The sequence below is a fragment of the Pogoniulus pusillus genome, chromosome 7 (assembly GCF_015220805.1).
Source record: "Pogoniulus pusillus isolate bPogPus1 chromosome 7, bPogPus1.pri, whole genome shotgun sequence".
In the NCBI taxonomy this organism is placed as follows: Eukaryota; Metazoa; Chordata; class Aves; order Piciformes; family Lybiidae; genus Pogoniulus; species Pogoniulus pusillus.
In genome coordinates this window covers 39513018-39534095 of record NC_087270.1, presented here as the reverse complement: position 1 = coordinate 39534095, position 21078 = coordinate 39513018, and the positions used below count along the sequence as shown (strand labels likewise).

The following is a 21078-nucleotide window of genomic DNA, read 5'->3' as shown; positions in this document are numbered from 1 at the left end:
ATCATAGAATCATAGAATCAACCAGGTTGGAAGAGACCTCCAAGATCATCCACTCCAACCTATCACCCAGCCCTATCCAGTCAACTAGACCATGGCACTAAGTGCCTCATCCAGTCTTTTCTTGAAGACCCCCAGGGACGGTGCCTCCACCACCTCCCTGGGCAGCCCATTCCAATGATATTTAATGTGATGTGATTTCTAGCAGAGAAAAACCCTACAGACCAGCAAAAACATCATCAAATCATAGGATGGTTTGGGTGGGGAGGGACCTGTAAAGGTCATCTTGTCCAAACCCCAGCAGTGAGCAGGACCATCTTCAACTGCATCAAGCTGCTTGGCTCTCCATCCAGTCTGACCTGGTATGTTTCCAGGGATGGGACATCTATTACTTTTCTGGGAAACCTGGGCTAATATTTCACCACCCTCAACATAAAAATTCCTTCCTTTACATCCAGCCTGAGTCTCCTCTCTTTTAGTTTAAAACCAATCCCCGTTGACCTGTCACAACAGGCCTCCAACTCTCTCCCTGTCTTTCTTCAAAGGCCACCTTTATGTGTTGAAAGGCTGCCATAAGGTCTCCCTGGATCCTTCTCTTCTCCAGGCTGAACAACCCTGTCTCTCTCAGCCTGTCCTCACATCATGGGGATTCCAGTCTTTGCAAGGGCTGGACTTGATGATCTGTGAGGTCTCTTCCAACCTTGGTGATACTGTGACACTGTGACACTGTGATACTGTGAAGTCCAACCCTTTACCACAGAGCTCAGGGCTAGACCATGGCACCGGGTGCCACGTCCGATCCTGCCTTGAACAGCTCCAGGGATGGCTGTCTTTAAGGTTTGCTTGCAGTGCTGCCCACGTGGGCCTGTGGAGGGCAATTGCCAATAGGTAGCCTCGGATCAGATCTTTGTGAGCATGAGGGAGGGAAAGAGCTTTGGGGGTGGGTTGGAGTTAGGCACTGGAACAGGCTGCCCAGGGAGCTGGTGGAGTCCCCATCCCTAGAGGTGCTCAAGAAGGGTGTGGCCATGGCACTTGGGGCCACATGGTTTAATGGCTGTGGTGGTGTTGGATTGAAGGATTGGATGTGGCACTTGGTGCCATGGTCTAGCCTTGAGCTCTGTGGTAAAAGGTTGGACTTGATGATCTATGAGGTCTCTTCCAACCTTGGTGATACTGTGATACTGTGATCATTTTTGTGGCGTTCTCTATACCTCTCCAGCAGGTCCGTGTCTTTGCTGTGCTGAGGACTCCAGAGCTGGACACAGCCCTGCAGGTGGGCTCTCACTGGAGCAGAGAAGAAGGGCAGAATTCCCTCCCCGAATCTGCTGAGTATGCTATGTTGGATGCAGCCCAGGATACAGTTGGCTTCTGGGGGAGAGTGCACATTGCCCACTCATGTCCACTTTTCATCTACCAGCACCCCCAAGTTCTTCTCCACAGGGCTGCTCTCTAGCAGGGCAGAGTAGAGGGGGAGGAGAACCTCCCCTGATCTGCTGGACACACTCTGCTTAACGCACCCCAGGATCCCATTTGCCTTCTTGGCCACAAGGGAACATTGCTGTGCCACGGGTAACTTGTTAGCCACCAGGACCCCCAGCTCCCTCTCCACAGGGCTGCTCTCCAGCAGATCACCTCCCAGCTTGTGCTGGTGCAGTTTACTCTTCCTCCCCAGGTGCAGGACTCTGCACTTGCCCTTGTTGAAGCTCATCTGGTTGCACTGTGCCCAGCTCTCAGGCTGTGCAGGTCTCTCTGGATGGCCATTGTCGCTGATGCCTGGGCAGCCATCAAACCCGCATCCCTCCAGGGCAGAGAGAAGGACGCTGCGGGACGGAGGTGTGTGAAGCGGCGTGGCTGCAGCAGCCTGCCAAGCTCCAGGTGGACGACTACACAGCCCAGCATGCAACGCCCCCCGCCAGGCGAACTACATTTCCCAGCGCACATCGCGGAGCCCATCGGGGCGCGGGGCAGCGCGGCGCGCTGCATGCCGGGAGGTGTAGTCCGAGCGGACGTTGGCCAGCGGCGGCCCCTCCCTCACCCCGCCCCGCCCCACCTGCCCCGCCCCGCCCCGCGCCCCGCCCCGCGCCCCGCCCCGCGCCCCGCCCCGCGCCGCCGGCTCTCCCTGCCTAGACGGAAGCCGAGGAGGGACGAAGGAGCCGGGGAGGTTGCAGCCGCGCGATGGGGGACTCCAAAGTGAAGGTGGCGGTGCGCGTCCGCCCCATGAACCGGCGAGGTGAGACCCTCCTCCCGCAGCCATCACCTCTCCCCTCCCGGCGCTCACGGAGGGGGAGTGTAGGGGCAGCGGGCCTGAGGGGCAGAGCGCGGCGGGAGGCCGAGGGGCGGCAGCCCTCCTAGGTGTCCGTCGGGTCAGGTGTGGGTGTCCCGGCGCGGGGGTGTGTTTGTCGGGGGGTGTGTGTCGGTAGCGGAGTGTGCGAGTGTATTTATTTGTTTGTTGTTCCGCACGCCGGTACAGGGAGCGAAATGGAACTGCTCTCACGAAGTAGCTGCCTTCCCACCCTTCTGCCGACACCTCTATCCTCAGCTCGCCCTGTTCCGTGGGGGTTTGGTTAGCCTCCTCCCTCCCGGCGCACACCCCTCTCCACGCCTGCACCTGCTTTCCAGCCGGGCTCTGCCCCGTTCCCTGCTGGGAGAGTTCTTCCTTCTTCCTGCTTTCTGGGGGAAAAGTGCCTCTCCCTCCGTATTTTCTCCTGTGGCAATTCAGCCCCACAGCTCCGCAGCCCCTCTTTTTACCCCGCGGTGATTGAGCGGAGCGCAGGTATCCAGATGACAGAGGCGCTATCAGGGCATAAAGAAACGACAACAAACCAGAAAACATGGAAGAGGAGGCGTGAATTGACAAGGAAAGATTTCCTTGTTGAGCCGGTGTGGGGGTTTTAACCCTCCCTTCCTCATCGAAACTTGCCTGAGGGTTATGTTAACCAGGCCGTGGTCTGGGTATCTGTTTAAATGTTTATCACTTGTCTTAATCAGAGGGGGGGAAAAAAAACAAACCCTTGGTTTAGATGATGGAGAAGCAAGTAGGGAAAGGCAGTTTCAAGCAAGGAATGGGAAGGTGAAGAAGACAAAGTTCCAAGGAACATGTAGGGTGGCTTCCCCCCCCCACATTCACACAGAAGTATGCCAAATATTTTTGGGGAAGGAGAATCGAGCGAAGTCTGTTAAATAGCTGAAGCAAAAAGGGAGTGGAGTGTGGGGGGGAAGCCTGTTATCTTCTGCACGGTTTGAAACCAAAGAACTCTTTAGTTCTTTCCAACAAGTGAACAAGTTTATGGTCTCGAATACAGTATTTCCGTGCCTTATGAGAGCATGTCAAAGTGAGCTCACAATAGCTCTCAACTCCCACAGCTGAAACAGAGGAGATACAGTTAAGATCACTACAGTCTGGTGGTTAGGACAGTCGAGGATATTTTTGCCCCAAGTCTGCATTTTGTTAAGTTTCAGGTAGCAGTTCTCAAAACTGAGAAGGGACCTACCTTGGTGGAGGGGATTGAGTGTCAGTATAGAGGAGCTGGTAGGAGCTGAGATGGAAAGCAGCTGGGAAGGTGGTGCCTTGTTTCAGTGAAAGATAGGAGCTTTCCTCTTGCTCATGTCCCTTTCCTGACACAGGTCATTTCCTTGGCTGTGACCCAGACGTCTTCTGACTGTGTGGTGCTCTTTACCCCCCCCAGGATTATACAGTAATTCAGGTTGGAAAGGACCTCTGGAGGTCTCTGATCCAATGTGCTGCTCAGAGCAAGTCAAATTTAGCTTGCACAGGACCTTGTTCAGTCAAGTTGTGAATTTCCAAGGATGAATAATGCTTCTCGCCCTCCTGGCATATGTTCTATGCAGGTTCAGCCCAGAGTTTGTGCACATATAGTGGTCTTCATGCTGTATCCAGCTAGGGACTGGGAAAGCATGTGAGGAAGAAGTGGTGGAAGTAAAGGGAAGAAACTTATGGAAGATGACAGGTTTAGAGCAATACATCTATTGGAATCATTTGTCCTTCTGGGAAATACCCTGGGCTGCATCTGGGAGAATGGCAGAGTGTATCTTGTTATCAGAGTTGGTTTGTATCTGTGTAAACTTAAAAAAAACTATTATGGACTAGAGAGGATGGTCATAGCCTGGCTGTTAGAAAGCTTATCCAGGACTGAAGGATATTTGATTGTTGATCTTTGCTGTTCCCCAGAGAGGAGTAGCATGAACCCCATGCTCTTAGCACATAGCTTGGCAATCAGGGGGTACCTTGGCAGTCAGGGAGTACCTTCTTTCTGTAAGAACTGCTTTGCAGCTATTAAAGCATCCTTTTATTTTGTAAGTGACACCTAAATCCATGTAAATCTAGCCTAAAAGATCCATATCTTTTCCCCCCTGAAGCAAAATGTCCTGGTATTGATTATTTTTTTTAATGATTATTATAATTTTTCTTTTAGTAGAGTATTTGTCACCCTCCAGATGTTTTGTTCAGTTCTGAACAACTGATACCCCCAGGCAGTATTTTTGATAGTCCTAGAATTTATTGAAGCAAACAGAGATTTGGATTAATTTAATGTTTTGTGCAACTGATTTTTCTGAAGAGTCTTCTGGTTGTGAGCCTTCTGTGGCTTTGCTGTGTGAGGGAAGAGGTGGCTTTCTTGGAGGCTCCCTAATGTGCACTTTCTTCTAAGCAGTGTTTCTGTGAACTTGTGGGGCTTTGGGCCTGAAGCAAGTATTTGTTTTCTTCGGGATCATGAGTAATGTTCTTTCCTTCCCTCTGTGCTGAAGGGCTTAAAATTGCCAACCTGTCAGATGGTTGCAACTGTGAAACTTCAGCTCTGAGATATTCTCAGTGTTTACTTGTGGTAGGTGTCTTTAGTGTTTAAATTACAAATTTCTTAAGGCAAGGGTTTATTACATTAATAAAAGTGGGATGTTTCACTATTACTAATTTATGCAGCCCATAAAAGTTTAATAGCTTCCTTGGGTGCACAGTGAAGGGATTTCCGTATCAAATGGTTATTCATAGTAGTTATGTTTCAGGGTGATAGTATGGAGGGTCTTGCTTGATTCTTATGCTCATGGTAATCTATAAACCAAGATTATAGCAGAGAGAGGAAGCATTTATAACTGTATCACAGAGTCAGCCAGGTTGGGGAGACCTCCAAGATCATCCACTCCAGCCTAGCACCCAGCCCTGTCCAGTCAACTAGACCATGGCACTAAGTGCCTCATCCAGGCTTTGCTTCTACACTTCCAGGGATGACAACTCCACCACCTCCTTGGGCAGCCCATTCCAATGCCAATCACTCTCTCCGACAACAACTTCCTCCTAACATCCAGCCTAGACCTCCCCTGGCACAACCTGAGACTCCCTCCCCTTGTTCTGTTGCTGCTTGCCTGGCAGCAGAGCCCAACCCCACCTGGCTACAGCCTCCCTTCAGGTAGTTGTAGACATCAATGAGCTCTGCCCTGAGCCTCCTCTTCTGCAGGCTGCACACCCCCAGCTCCCTCAGCCTCTCCTCATAGGAGTGTCAAAGGCTTTGCTGAAGTCCAAGTAGACTACATCACTACATCCACAACTTTCCCCACATTCACCAGGCAGGTAACCTGATCATAAAAGGAGATTTGGTTTCATGTTGGTTTTGTTTTTTGTTTTTTATTATTTAGGATCTAGGTTACTTTTGGCTTCAAATTTGACAGCATCATGTCTAAAGTTGGAAGCTCTGCTGCATAACAATAGTGGCATTTTTTTTGCATGCTTTCTGCCTTGCAAGCCAGGATCTTGAGTAGCATACTATTATGGGATCACTGTTAAGATGATCTAGACCAACCCTTATCTAACTGTACCAAATCTAGTGCTAAATGATGTTACTTAGCACCACATCTATGCACCTTTTAAATGCCTCCAGGGATGTGATTCATCCACCTCCCTGGGGAGCCTATTCTAGTATTTGATAACCCTTTCAGTGAGGAAGTTTCTAATAATGTCCAGCCTAAACCCCCAGTGGAGCAACTTGAGACTCCACTTCTCCTATCACTTATTAATTGAGAGAACAGACCAGCACCCATCTCACTCCAACCTCCTTTAAGGTAGTTCTAGAAAGTGAGGTCTCCCATAAGCCTCCTTTTCTCCAGACTATACAACCTCAGTTCCCTCATCCAATTCCCTCAAGTCTTGTGCTTTAGACTCATCACCAGCTCCACTGCCCCTCTCTGGGCCCACTTCAGCACTTCTATGTTTTTCTTGTTTTCTCTTATTTGCCATTGGAATGGGCTGCCCAGGGAGGTGATGAACAAAAGCCTGGATGAGGCACTTAGTGCCATGGTCTGGTTGCCTGGCTAGGGCTGGGTGCTAGGTTGGACTGGCTGAGCTTGGAGGTCTCTTCCAACCTGGTTGATTCTATGATTCTTGCAGTGAGGGAATTAAGAATTAATTAACTGAGTACTGTCTGGTTCAACAGGACTCATTGTCTTCTGTTTTCTTGGACTTATCAGTCACTGAAATATCTCCTTTTTCAGATGGATTTTTGAAAATAGTAAGTTCTTTTGCTGTTGTATTTTGGAGTTGCAGTGGATTTCCTTTTATGAGCATTGTCAGTGTTTCAGTTCATTTAGCAAATACTCATTTTGGGTAAATGCTGTGTGAAAGCTCAAGCCATGCCAGGGAGCAAAGCAAAAAAGCAGCTGGAAGCTTTTAGATTAGTATTTATCTTAATGTTTTGGTTTCAGGTGATGTTGGTGTACAGGGATCCATAAGTACATGCAGTCCTTGTGTTTCTCTGTGCCTTTTGAATAAATCCAGTGTAGTGCTAATTAAAATAGAACATCTTTTATTAATAATAAAAACTATGATTTATAGTCCAGGGTATGGCTGAAGCTGTCGTGTGGCTGTGTCTCACTTGGGTTCATACTTTTCTGTTTAAACAAGAAAAGCAGGAAACTAACTGCACAAAAATGCTGTGTTTAGTGCTTGGAAGGAATTTATTGAGGAGCAGTAGAAGTGCTGGTGCTGGCTCAAAGGTGGGTGGTGGCATTAATGGCTCAGGTCGGGAGTGGTAGTGTGGGTGTACCAGGTCAGGTTTACATAGTATGGGACTATAGCCTGGATTCTGGCAGCACTAACAGATTAAACTGTTTGTAGGATGGTGGAGGAAGACCTGTAGCTCCCAGTTAAAATATCTAGATTTCCTGTAAGGGTATGTACAGGTGTCTGTTGGCATCCAGACTGGTTTCTGTGTTGAAGCAGCAATCTTTTTGGTGATTTGATGATGAAGATTCTGTCTCCAGTGCTTATAATGAAGGAGTTTCCTTCTGTAGTTGTACAAGCTTCTATGCATGGTGTTAGGTACCAATGTTATGTCCTATTCCCTGGAGGAATTTGGGTTTTCAGTCACTTGAAAAGGTTTTGGTGGAGGAGGCAGGGGTTGTTCTTGTATTATTGCTGGGTTGGTTTCCCACTGGAGGTTACAACAGAAGCAATTCGTCGCTAAATTAGAGTTTGTGCAATCAGTTTTACAAGGTGAATTATGGTATTAGAATAAATGAAGTGGCAACTGTTGCATCTTGATGGCAGTATGCAAGCCACAAAACTTTTTCTTCATTATTGCCCTTGTCCTACGAGATTGCCTTCAGTTTTTACTGCTTCCTGAGGATTGATAACCTGTAAAACAGCATTCGTGGTATGAGCAGGGTTAACCCAAAGATACTGTGACAAAGCATGTTGAGTTCTTGTTTCATCTTCTGGTCCTCCGTGAGGCAATTGTATGTTAAGAATGCTTAAGGTGTTACTAGCTTGCTCTCCACAGGTGAAGCCTTTGAGACCTATCAGTCAGTCCAATGTGGATGCCACAAGGGCAAACAATTCTTGTGCTAATGTCGTCTTTAGAGCTAGCCTGAAGTGCAGGGTGAGATTACCTTGCTGCTCTGGTTTCTTGTTTTCTTGCTCCTCCTGCAGTCAACAGGAGATCAGATAGAACAAACTGTGAATAGTTGTGCCTGGGCTTTGGGGTGGTTGATAGCAGAGCAAACACCATTGCGTTCTGCTCCTGTTCACTCTGCAGCTCAAAACAAAGCAGCAGTATAGAGCTGTGTTGAATTTCCTCCCGAGTTCTTTGCTGCATCAGAATGTCACCAAGCTGGTTTATTTGCTTGCTCTCACTGAGCTGAGCAGCACAGCAGCAGAGCAGACTGTGAGTAAGGGTAATACATGGAGTGTCTTTACTAAAGCTGTTTGTCAAGCTCTTGTCCCACAGAAAATGAGACAGCAGAAGGCTGTTTTTAACCATGCGGACAACGTAGTGTTAACATGCGAGGAAGGACTGCTCTCCTTCTATGTGCTCACCAGTTCGTGCTGCCTTACACCTCATCACCACGGTTAGATAAAGTGGTATGCTCCTCCAGATGCACTCATGCATATTTAATGATCTTTAATTGCTGCAAACTGAAAATTTCATGAGGTACATTTGCCCTGTTCATTCATATATACCAGAGAAGCTTGAAGGATGCTTGTGTAGGCTTCGTATTGGTAGACTAGCTAGGAGCAGGTGTGAGGCTGTTGGAAGGTAGGAGAGCCCTGCAGAGGGACCTGGCCAGGCTGGATGGGTGGGCAGAGGCCAATGGGATGGCATTTAACAAGGCCAAGTGCAGGGTTCTGCACTTTGGCCACAACAACCCCAAGCAGTGCTACAGGCTGGGGACAGAGTGGCTGAGAGCAGCCAGGAGGAAAGGGACCAGAGAGTGCTGATAGATAGTAGCTGAAGATGAGCCAGCAGTGTGCCCAGGAGGCCAAGAGAGCCAATGGCATCCTGGACTGGCTCAGGAGCAGTGTGGCCAGCAGGACAAGGGAGGTTATTCTGCCCCTGTACTCAGCACTGCTCAGGCCACACCTTGAGTGCTGTGTCCAGTTCTGGGCTCCTCAATTCAAGAGAGATGTTGAGGTGCTGGAAGGTGTCCAGAGAAGGGCAAGGAAGCTGGTGAGGGGCCTGGAGCACAAACCCTATGAGGAGAGGCTGAGGGAGCTGGGGGTGTGCAGCCTGCAGAAGAGAAGGCTCAGGGCAGAGCTCATTGCTGTCTGCAGCTACCTGAAGGGAGGCTGTAGCCAGGAGGGGGGTGGCCTCTTCTCCCAAGCAACCAGCAATAGAACAAGGGGACAGAGTCTCAAGTTGTGCTGGGGAAAGTCTAGGCTGGATATTAGGAGGAAGTTGTTGTCGGAGAGAGTGATTGGCATTGGAATGGGCTGCCCAGGGAGGTGGTGGAGTTGCCATCCCTGGAGGTGTTGAAGCAAAGCCTGGCTGGGGCACTTAGTGCCATGGAGTGGTTGATTGGCCAGGGCTGGGTGCTAGGTTGGTCTGGATGATCTTGGAGGTCTCTTCCAACCTGATTGATTCTATGATTCTATGATTCTTTGACTTAAGGGGCAAGTCAAGCTTCCATATTTTGTCCAGGATGCATCAGTCACTACATCTAATAATTAATGCCTTCCAAATGTTATTACACCTTTTTTTTTTTCCATTTCAGATCCTAACATTGTCATTTAGCTGTAGGTTGTTTTCATGCTTTTCCATCCAGTTGGTTAGTTTTTCCTCTATTTGTGTTGGCTTCTGCATAGCAAAGGGCAAAGAGAAAAGTCTCTCTAAGGCAACAAATATTGGCAAGAAAGCTTGTGGAGCTTTGTGTTTGAGCTTGCTTTCACATTTCTTTTTCAAACAAGCAAACAAACAAAGAAACTCACGAAACAACAGCCTCAAGTTTGGGTTTTTTTGGTTGACATTCATTTAATTTTGTGATAAATTAACTTTTACATACTTCAGAGTTACTATTTAAATGACTCTCAATGTTATTGTCATTTGGGTTTTGGGGTTTTTTGGACCAAGAAAGGCACACTAAACCATCTCTAATTTCTTATTCAATGCAAAGTGAAGGCTCAGGCTACAACATTCCAGTTCTAACCTTCAAGGGAATGTTAATCTCCTGAAAATCTACTGGCAACTTTAAAATATGAAATTTCTGTTGTCTCAGTCTTTACAGGAGATTATTCTGAGCTTTTGTGTTTGAGGCCAATTTTGGTTTAGGAGCTTAGTACATGCACTTTAAACCTTTCACACTGTATTTTTCATACTTCAGTTAGCTCTTCAGAAATGCTACAAGAGCAGGCATGCTGGTTCCCAGCTTAATGTCCTGTCTCCAAGGAGACCTTGAGTGTCACTATAGAATCATAGAATGGTCTAGGTTGGAAGGGACTTCAAGCATCATCCAGTTCCAACCCCCTGCTGTAGGCAGGGACACCTCCCACTAGAGCAGGTTGCTCAAGGCCTCATCCAACCTGGTCTTGAACACCTCCAGGGAGGTTGTGGAGCACAGAAGCACCCAATGTGATCAAAGATCACATTGGGTGCTTCTGTGCTCCACAGCCTCCCTGGGCAACCTGTGCCAGTGTCTCACCACCCTCACTGGAAAGAACATCCTCCTAATATCTAGTCCAAATCTCCCCTCTTCCAGTTTAAACTCATTCCCCTCATCCTGTCGTTACAAGACTTTGCCAATGGTCCCTTCTCAGCCTTCCTGTAGATGCCCTTCAGATACTGGAAGGCCACTCTAAGGTCTCCTCAAATCCTTCTCTTCTCCACACTGAAAAGTTCCTGTCTCCAACTCTCTCAGCCTGTCCTCATAGCAGAGCTGCTGCAGCCCCCTGAGCATCTTTGTGGCCCTTCTCTGGACTGGCTCAAACAATTCCATGTCCTCCTTGTATTGGGGGCTCCAGAGCTGTACACAGTACTCCAGGTGGGGTCTGACGAGACATGGTAGTGGGATTGTGAGGAATCTGTCACAGAATTCGTCCAACTTGTGTTATAACACATCTGTGTTTCAGTGAGATGTTATTTGAAGGGGCTGAAAAACTGTCAGTCATCAGGAATTAATGTCTTAAAATGAAATTTTGGTGGGAAAATCTGTATGGAAATAAAGGTTCTTGTAAAGCAGGAAGTGCTTTTCCTTGATCCATCTTGTACAGTGTGGAAAAAAGTAGAATATATGAAGAAGGAAATAGGGAAGGTCAAATGAGTGGTGACAGACTTTTCAGCTACCATGGCTGTTGTGCTAAAAGCCTTTTGGATGCTGTGGTCCCAACCACCAGTTTAAAAAATTTGCAGACAGACTTCTTTACTTTATCAGTGTGCCCTTGTGGCCAAGAAAGCCACTGGGATCCTGGGGTGTATTGGGAAGAGTGTGTCCAGCAGATGAAGGGAGGTTCTCCTGCCCCTCCTCTCTGCTCTGCTGAGACCTCATCTTGAACACTGCATTCAGTTTTGGGCTCTCCAGTTGAAAAGGAACAGGGATCTGCTGGAGAGGGTCCAGTGGAGGGCTATGAGGAAGATGAGGGGACTGGAGGGCATGGCTGATGAGGAGAGGCTGAGGGACCTGGGACTGCTTAGTCTGGAAAAGAGAAGAGTTAGAGGGGAATTGATAAATATTTTTAAACATCTGAGGGCTGGGGGTAGGGGGGGACAGGCTCTGCTCACTGCTCCCTGGGATAGGACAAGGAGCAATGGGTGTAAGCTGCAGCACAGGAGGTTCCAGCTCAACACAAGGGGGAACTTCTTTACCGTAAGGGTCCCAGAGCACTGGCACAGGCTGCCCAGAGAGGTTGTGGAGTCTTCTTCTCTGGAGCCTTTCAAGGCCTGTCTGGATGTGTTCCTCTGTGATCTGTGCTGGATTGTGTTGTCCTGCTCTGGCAAAGAGCTTGGACTCAATCTCCTTGGGTCCCTTTCAACCCCTAACATCCTCTGATCCTGTATGATCTGTGATCCTGTGAGCATCTTTAAGAGTTTTTACAGTAATACCTGCTAGGAGCATTGTATTTGCTTCTGAGACAGAGTAAGTGTAAAGGTAGTATGACTTTATAGAGTAGTGGTTGGACAACCTCCAATGTCACTGCGTAGCTGTTCAGATGTTTTCACTGGGTTTGATTGCATACCCTGCTAGAGAGAGTGAGTTGGATACATCATTATCCAACCAGATGTCATTAGTTAGAGCTCATCTCTGATGACAGTTCCCTAAATCAAGATGGAGGTTTCCCAGAGATGAAAACATCCTACATTTTCCAAAATGTGTCTCTTCTCCCCTTCCTCCAGGATTCACAGGGACTCTGCCACACACCTCTGCAGTCTGTTGCACCTTTGATGGTGTTTCCTAAGACTGTTGTGGAAAATCAGCTACCACGAGTTGATGATTACCAGAGGTGTGACTGCTGTTACAGGAGATAAACTCCTACCTGTTGCTGGGAGTAGACCAGTCCCTGCTGAATCCACCACTGCATGTGGTGGTGTGCTGCTCCTGATTCTGCCTTTCCAGCTCTCTCCTGCTCACTAGCTCTTCCACCCTCTTTGGAAGACATGGGATTTCTTAGGCTAGTGAAAGAGCCCACAGTGTATGGGAGTGGTGTGAATTTGTTTAAATAAGAAAGAAGGAAATAAAGCTTATCAAAGACACAGACGTTCAGGATTTACACAAGCCAAGATCTGCGTTGCTCAAATCCTGTTTTTAGTGTCATAGAAAACTTTAGAGAGGCATAGAAAAATCAAGGGAAATGGGAAGGGAAATGGCCCCTTTCAAGCCCTACATTGCAGTTTCACATGTAAAATAAGAATCTCAGAGAGATTCTAATCCTCTGACTAACTTGGACACATGTGACTTAACAATTATTCTTGCACTGGGCTTTGCTGAACACTTCAACTGTGAAATGCCAATGTGGAAGAGTGACTAAGACACTTGTCACCCTTTTCTTATGGATATCACACTGTCATACTCCAAAGCTTTGAAAGAGGCTTTCATTCCCTATGATAAATGTGGCTTGAGATACTGAGAGTTTGAGTTTAGTTCTGAAAACCAGGTAGCTGATCAGTTTCTTGAGTTTACTGAAGCAGATGAAGAGCTGATTGTGTTTGCTTGGTAATGACTGGAGGTAGAAGCAAGTTAGCAATAATAATAGGTGAGATTTTAAATCTTGTTGAGCCACTTCTTAGAGTCATTGAAGTTGGAAAAGACCTCTGAGATCATTGAGTCCACCATTAAACCGTGTCCCTAAGGGCCACATCTGCGTGTTTTGTAGGCACGTCAAGGGCCAATGACTGCATCACTTCCCTGGGCAGCCTGTTCCAATGCTTAACCACTCTTTCAGTGAAGAATTCTTTCCTAATGTCCCATCTGAACCTCCTCTGGCATAACTTGAGGTTGTTTCCTGTCATTCTGTTGCTTGTTACCTGGGAGAAGAGACCAACCCCTACCTCAGTCTGGCCTCCTTTCAGGGAGTTGTAGAGAGCGAAGTCTTCCCTCAGCCTCCTTTTCTCCAGGCTAAACAACCCCAGTTCTCTCAGATGCTCCTCTAGAGCCTTCACCAGCTTCATTGTCCTTCTTTGGGCACACTCCAGCACCTCAATGTCCTTCTTGGAGTGACTGGCTCAAAAGTGCACCCAGTATTTGAGGTGCAGTCTTACTGGTGCCAGGGAATGATCCCTGCCCTGGTCCTAGTGGCCACACTATTGGTGATCCAAGCCAGAATGCTGTTGGCCTTTTGACCACCTGGGCATACACTGACTCATCTTCAGCCAGCTTTTGACTGACAACCATAGGTCCTTTTCCACTGGGCAGTTTCCAGCTTCAATTTGCAAAGCCTGTAGTATAGGACCCAGCATTTGGCCTTTTTAATGTCTTTTAACATCCCCTACATTTTGTGCTGCCTGAAACAAAATTGCTGTATATTTGAAAGAAATAATAATACCTACCCCTGACCAGTGAGTCCTTGCTACAAGGTGATCTAAGAGGTGGGTTTGGTTGTTAATGCTTACCATGTTATTGTAATCCATCCTAATTTTGCTGCCTGTTCAGGGACAGTGAGTACACTGCTTCCCAAGGAGACACTGCAACTAGTAAAAGTCAGGGTGGAGTCAGCGTGTGATCGTATCTGAAAGAGCAGGAAGGTAATGTGTCTATGAGACCAACCTGCTTTAATGATATTAAACACTTAATGAGGTGGAAACTATGATAATATGATTTCCATCTCTTCGCCTACTGGAAGCATTAAAGGTCTTAGAATTTGGTCCAAGAACATGCTTTGTAATGGAGCCAGTATGTATAGGAAGTGTATGATATGCTGTTAAGCCAGAATTCAAACTGTTTCAGTTAGGAGGAGTGAGTCTTTCACCAAGGTAACTGGGGTAAGTAGCCTTAAAGCTGTCTGGATACATGACCCAGTTTAGAGGCTCAATATAACCGTTTCTTAGGGGGTTATTTAATGGGACGCTTGTGAGCTGATGTAGCTCTTCATCTCTGCTGGGAGAGGGTGTTCCTCTTCTGTCCTCTCTGTGGAGGTCTACTCACTGTTTGCATGGCCTTTCATGTTCTTCAGGCCTTTCTCTGGGCTGATGTAACTGTCTGAACATATTTCATGCTGAATAGTTTTCTGCTATTGAAGTAACTTAGAGTGATTTACAGAGGGGTCTGGTGAGCACATTCTTGGTGGAAGGTGAGCACTGGGCACAGCAGCCAGAAGGAAGGACAGTTCTCTCTGTTTGGCAATAGCTGTTAGGTTGGCTTGCCATGTCTCCCAAAAACATGCTGTCTCCTGTCAGCAGGATGCTTAAGTGAGGGTTTTTAATCTTACCTTTGTGATGGTGATCATAGAATCAAGCAGGTTGGAAGAGACCTCCAAGCTCATCCAGTCCAACCTAGCACCCAGCCCTATTCAGTCAACTAAACCATGGCACTAAGTGCCTCATCCAGTCCTTTCTTGAACACCCCCAGGGATGGTGCCTCCACCACCTCCCTGGGCAGCCCATTCCAATGCCAATCACTCTCTCTGACAACAACTTCCTCCTAACATCCAGCCTAGACTTTCCCCAGCACAACTTGAGACTGTGTCCCTTGTTCTATTGCTGGTTGCCTGGGAGAAGAGGCCAACCCCACCTGGCTACAGCCTCCCTTCAGGGAGTTGGAGACAGCAATGAGGACAGCCCTGAGCCTCCTCTTCTGCAGGCTGCACACCCCCAGCTCCCTCAGCCTCTCCTCATAGGGTTTGTGTTCCAGGCTCCTCACCAGCTTTGTCGCCCTTCTCTGGACACCTTCCAGCACCTCAACATCTCTCTTGAATTGAGGGGCCCAGAACTGGACACAGCACTCAAGGTGTGACCTGACCAGTGCTGAGTACAGGGGCAGAAGAACCTGTGTTGTAGATGACAAATTTCTTTTCCTCTGAGGACAGGTGACTTTAAGGAACTCTGATGTCCTGCCTGTGAGCTTTCTTCCAGATATTTCACAAAGAGAAGTTTGGTGTATATTAGCAAGACTTTGAGCTCAGTGGGCAGTCATGGATGCAGAACTTGCCACCAGCACCCACTCTTGAGATGAACCGGAATAAGTGATAGAGACCATGCTGCTTATATACAGAGTGGACATACTTCTGTGTCACATAAGGGAGGTGACATGTAAAAAAAGCCTTCTTCAGCAGCTGCAAAGCAGGTCACTGCAATACAGAATGTTAATCACTAACCAGCCAGACCAAGATAAAGTGGCTTGTTGGATATGGGACCTATGAAGAATATAATTTCATCTGAGCAAGCGTGTGTTGCATATTAATGATAGGCAAATTTGCTTTCAGGGCATGGAGAGAAATTAAAATAAACACTAGTTTCTGAGACTTGTCTGTCTCTTTCCTTCTCCAAAAGCACAGTTTAATAACAGAGGAGGAGTTTTGTTCGGTTGGATTTGGGTTTCATGTGACTGCCTGTTCTGAGCAGTAATCCTGAGCTTGGGCTTTCTCTGTGTTTCAAGTAGCAAAAGGCTAGAATGTTTCTTTCAAGAAATGAAGAAGAAGGAAAAAAGAAGTTTCCTCTTATGTTATTTAGCAGTACCAAGAAGCCAGCAAGGTGCCATGCAATAATTAGAGCTGCAGTGTTTGTCGGAGAGATTTGCAGTCTGAGTTTATAAGGTGCTGTGAGGTGAAAGAGCAAGTACAGGTGGCAAAGAAGGAAAGAGCGGAGATGAAGGAGGATGAGGATTATAATTAACATGATTAGACAAGGAGCATATTTTGGTGATTCAGCTAAGGTGGTGAACCCTGCATGGAGGTTACTCAGCGTAGCCCCTCGTCACCACAGCGTGAGGGCATTGCAGAGTGTCTGCTGGGTGTGAGCAGTGTGTCATGTTTATAGGTATGGGCATTTGGGTGCGCTTGCCAGGTTCAGCATTGGAGTGAAAGGGCATGGGACTGGACTTGTTTATGTCCAGGCCCTGTGTCTGTAGGCAGTGACTCTGATTGCAATTGGCTGTGTGATTTTTGAAGTTTTGATCTGTAGCTCCATTTGTCATTGGGTGGATACCTTGGATGATTGTCGGTGTTATCTGAAGCTTTCATTTTGTTGCCCCCGCCTCTACGGCTGAGCATTCTCCTACGTTCCAAGTATTCCCATTACTCATACCCATTGCTTAGTGTCGTTTGGAAGAGTGGAGCTTTCCAGCTGACTGGCAGCCTCTGGGGAAGGCTAAGCCCTTTCCTACATGCTCACACCTACATTTTTTTGTGCTGGGCCTTGAGTTTCTCCAGGCAGGTGCCCCAGGACTGGCAGCTGGTGTGACATGCCGCAGTGTCATAACAGCGGCTGGGGAAAACGTGCTGCAGATGGTAGGAGCAGCTTTCCCTCGGAGCGTGCAAGGCATTGAGAGGGCAAGAAGAAGAGCTGTCACATTGGTACCATGCCTAATGGCTCTTTCCCCAGAAGAAGCACACACTGCTTGTGTGTGCTGGTTGTCCTTCAGTGCAGTCGAAGTGCTCTTTCTTCCTTTGAAAGGAGTGCATGTTTTAAAGCTGGACAGGATCCATCCCATCAGAATATCTCTAGAAGTGGAATTTGGCAATAGTCCTGTTTCTATTCTCTAGCTGATGGGTGGCTGTCAGGCTGCATGAATAAATTTGGTGTCTGGAGGAAGTAATGCTGTATATAATCCCACTGCTTTAGGAGCAGCACTTGACACTTTCTCATTTCTTTGTAGAGCTTGATCTGCATACAAAATGTGTGGTGGATGTGGATGCAAACAAGGTTATTCTTCATCCTGTAAACACCAACCTTTCAAAAGGAGATGCCAGGTAAGATTTTTGAATTAGGAAGGGCAGGTTTTGTAAAGGGAGGCTAACAACTAGGAAATGTAGGCCCTGATAGAGGGCTTTCTGTTTCAAACATAGTGTATGTTCTTCCTGCAGTGTCATTTCCATCACCCATAAACGGAGGCTGATTTTACTGTGCTGGAAAGATGCTTTGAAACCTAGTGCTTGCTGCATTTGCTTCCTGCTCTCAACAATGTGTTGCCCATTCATGGGTCTGTGAACTGTTTCAGTTCTTCTCAAGTGCTGTTATGAAACAGGAGAAATTGAAATCTGCAGAATAATTTGAGTGGGGACCAGTTTGGAATAAAATTAACAGTTGTTTTCTCCCAGTGGGCTTGTATTTATTGCATGGACCATGCTGATGAGGTGTAGCTCTAGGAGTACTTTGACACTGGGGCATTGCACACTTCAAAAACACTTGGAAAGGTGGTTAAGGGTAGGGACAAATTTATGTCAGAACTGGCATCAGTTTGTTTTAACTACTGTGAAACTGAAAAGTCCTGTAATAATTGATAAGGTTGAGGTTGTGACTACTTAATTGTCTGTTTGCAAGGAGAGGAAATGAATAAAATGTATGTATGAAACAAAATAACAGAGGTGCAGGAAAAGGCAATAACCTTTACTGGATATCCACAGTAAGTCACGATCTGTTTTCTGGGTAGAAAAGAAGCGGTCTTAAAGGTGATAGAAATGAGAAAGGAAAATCAGTTAACCACAGAGGAGAGCTTTAAGACATATCAGAGCTTTTTCATGTCAAGTTTTTAGCAGAAGTATTCTTTACCTCATTTCTGGTGATTCAAACTTCTGGTAGGAAGAGGAAAAGCAAAAATATCACCAGGTCCAAAATGTACTTTCTCTTGTCATCAGTTGGAAGACTTATTACAGGCAGCAGGACTGGAGCTTCAATAAGGCTCTCAAAATCAAGCAGGCTGTGAGTGGTAGAGTGTTTTCATTTGTATCAATGTCCACCTCCTCCAGAAACATGTGTATTGTTTAGCTGCCAGATACCTGTGTTGATTTGAGCCTTTGAAACTGCTAAAAATGGCAGGAAATTGAGATTCTCAGTCAGCCAGAGCTGTATTAGCAATGTTCTTCATAGTTCCTCTAAACCCTGGCAACTAATCAAATGCTGCATCCTTTATTTTCCTAAATATAAGTTTAAAACTTGTTCTTGCTGCAGCCATGAGAGAAAGCATCAATGTAAATTGTGCCTTCTGGCAAGGGAGGAATCAATTGGCAATGATGCTGACATCTCAGACAAGATGGTGAGCCCAGTGTGAGAAACCAGTGCACCAGCCAGAAGAATGCTTCATTTGCATGTTCACAAATACCCATTGCTAATCTAAGGCAGGAAGCAGAGTAGATTTATATGCTGTGATTTAACAGAACAGGGCGAAGTGGATGCCCATTGACTGCATTAAAGGTTTGCCTACAAACACTGAGACAGTAGTTGGGATAGTGAGGATTTGGAACAGGGTCCCATCTGATAGAGTTGGGGATGTTCAGCCTGGAAAAGAGAAGGTTCCTGGGAGACTTTGTTGCGGGATTTCAGCACTTAAAAGGAGTCTGTAAGAAAGACAGGGACAATCTTTTTAGCAGGGCCTGTTGTGACACGGGCTGATGGACTTAAACCAAACTGGGAGAGACTTATTCTAGATACAAGGAAGAATGGTTTTATAATAAGGGTGATGAGATGCTGGCATGGCTTGTCCAGAGGTGGCAGAAGCCCCATCCTGGGTTGGGTTGGATGGGGCTCTGAGCAGCCTGCTCTAGCTGAAGATGACCCTGTTCACAGAAGGTGGGTGAGACTAGATGATCATTAAAGGTCCTTTCCAGCCTAAACCATCCCCTGGCCCTATGATTCTGTGTAATACCCTGGAGAGAGGCTGCTGTCATGGCTTCTGCAGCACCATCAGAGGAATCTTAAGTACCAGCTCAAGGAAAAGGTTAAGTTGTTTATAGTTCTTCCAAGTTTGGGGACTGATTTGTTCTCAGGTTCTGCTTCTATTCCAAAATCCACCCTCAACAACTTCGTGCTGTAAAGTAATTCATTATGATTTGAGACTTGTCTAGTGTCTAAAGGGAGCTAAAGGAGTTTTGGCAAAGCTAGAGTGCTTTTAATTAAACAAGTAAGAAATGTAAATAATACTATAAATGCACTCTTTGGATCCTTGGAAAGAAGGGTAAGTTTGAAAATATTTAAGAGCTTTACTGCCTTTCTCATTAAGCTGCTAGGGTCAGTTTAGGAGCAGGGAAAAGGGTTTTAGAAACCAATCTATGCTGTCACATCCCCACCTGTCATGGTTCAGCTGTGCTCTGGCAGGGAGCAATAATTGGAACAGCCACCAATGACTTTTGCAAATACATTCATTTTCCCACTTCCATTCACTTCTAGAAACCAAATCTGGGAGAAGAGGAGCTGTAAATAAATAGTTTAATGGGTGAATTAGCCTGTGTCACAGTTACACACATTTATCCTGTTTCCCCAGGGTGGTTCTTGCAGGCCAGAGATCCACATAACATGTCAGTCCATCTGGAAAGTTCTCAGTCAGAGCAGCTAAAGTGGCAAATACCTGGCACAGAGTTTTCACTTATTTCTGAGTGCAGGAGGAGAAGCAGGCTTTGGAGTTTGGAAGTCATGCACTCACCCATGCTTTTTGAGAAGTGGGTCTGTGTGACAAGAAATGGACCTGTGCAAACTGAAGGAGTTTGAACAAGGCCAAGTATAATGTCTTGTACCTGGGTTGGGGCAACCACTAGTACCAGTCCAGATACTGAGGGGGTGAAAGGATTGCAAGCAGCTGTGGGAAGGACTTGGTGGTGCTGGTGGATGAAAAGCTGGCTCACAGCCCAGAGGCCAGTTGCATCCTAGACAGCAGCTGAAGCAGCATGGCCAGCAGTGCCTCTGCTCAGCTCTGATGAAACTCCAACTGCAATGACATGTCCAGCTCTGGAACCCTCAGCATATGAAGGGAGGAGACCACAAAAATGGTCAGATGTCAGGAACCTCTTTGCTGTGAGGACCCTCTGAGAGAGTTGGGGATGTTCAGTGTGGAGAAGAGAAGGCTCTGCAGGTCCTTATTGTGACCTTTCAGTACTTAAAGGAGACTGTAAGAAAGATGGGGACAATCTATTTAACAAGGTCTGCTGTGACAGGGTGGACTTAAAGCAAAAAGGAGAAGACTTAAACCAGATAGAGGGAAGATTTTTTTTCATACTGAGAGTGATGAGACACTGGCCTAGGTTGCCCAGAGAAAGGGACAGAGCAACCTGATCTAGTTGAAGATGTCCCTGCTCACTATAGGGGGGTTGGACTAGATGATGTTTAAATGTCCCTTCCAATCCAAACCATTCCATGATCCTGTAATTCCTTATGATTTCACCTGGCTCTGGGAATGAATGTGTGCAGAAAACATCAGAAATGTATTCTGTGTTTTGCCAGTTGTTTGGGGCCTGACTTTGGCAGATGACAAATAGTGTGGATGTAACTGCTACTGAAACACTTCCAGGTCTTCAGATAAAGAGTGTCTTTAGCTATTTGCATTGATCACTTAAGGGTATATAAAAAAATCTGGGTGATAACTGAGTGACCTCACTTTTATCTACAAACTGAATGTATTCCTCACACATTTCTCTAGGGACTTGAAGGTTAAGAAGTGCATGTGAAACACTTGCTTTGACAAGAAGAAGGCTCTTTCCATGCAGCTTTAAAAATCAAGCATCTTAGAATCACAGAATCAGCCAGGTTGGAAGAGACCTCCAAGCTCATTCAGTCCAACCTAGCACCCAGCCCTGGCCAATCAACCAGACCATGGCACTAAGTGCCTCATACAGGCTTTGCTCCAGGCACAGAGACCCCACCACCTTCCTGGGCAGCCCATTCCAATGCCAATCACTCTCTCTGCCAACAACTTCCTCCTCACATCCAGCCTAGACCTCCCCTGGCACAG

At 46.7% G+C, this 21078-nt stretch overlaps 1 protein-coding gene across 3 annotated transcripts in view; it reads left to right on the top strand.

Annotated features, from left to right (window-relative positions):
* The first annotated feature begins 2134 nt into the window (after nucleotides 1-2134).
* Nucleotides 2135-21078, top strand: part of KIF13B (kinesin family member 13B) — a 190703-nt gene continuing 171759 nt past the window's right edge. For all 3 annotated transcript variants that reach the window (XM_064146678.1, XM_064146679.1, XM_064146676.1), the window contains exons 1-2: nucleotides 2135-2227; nucleotides 17017-17110. In XM_064146678.1, the coding sequence (XP_064002748.1) occupies nucleotides 2173-2227; nucleotides 17017-17110 (149 nt within the window). In that variant the 5' untranslated portion in view covers nucleotides 2135-2172. The remainder of the gene's footprint in view (nucleotides 2228-17016; nucleotides 17111-21078) is intronic.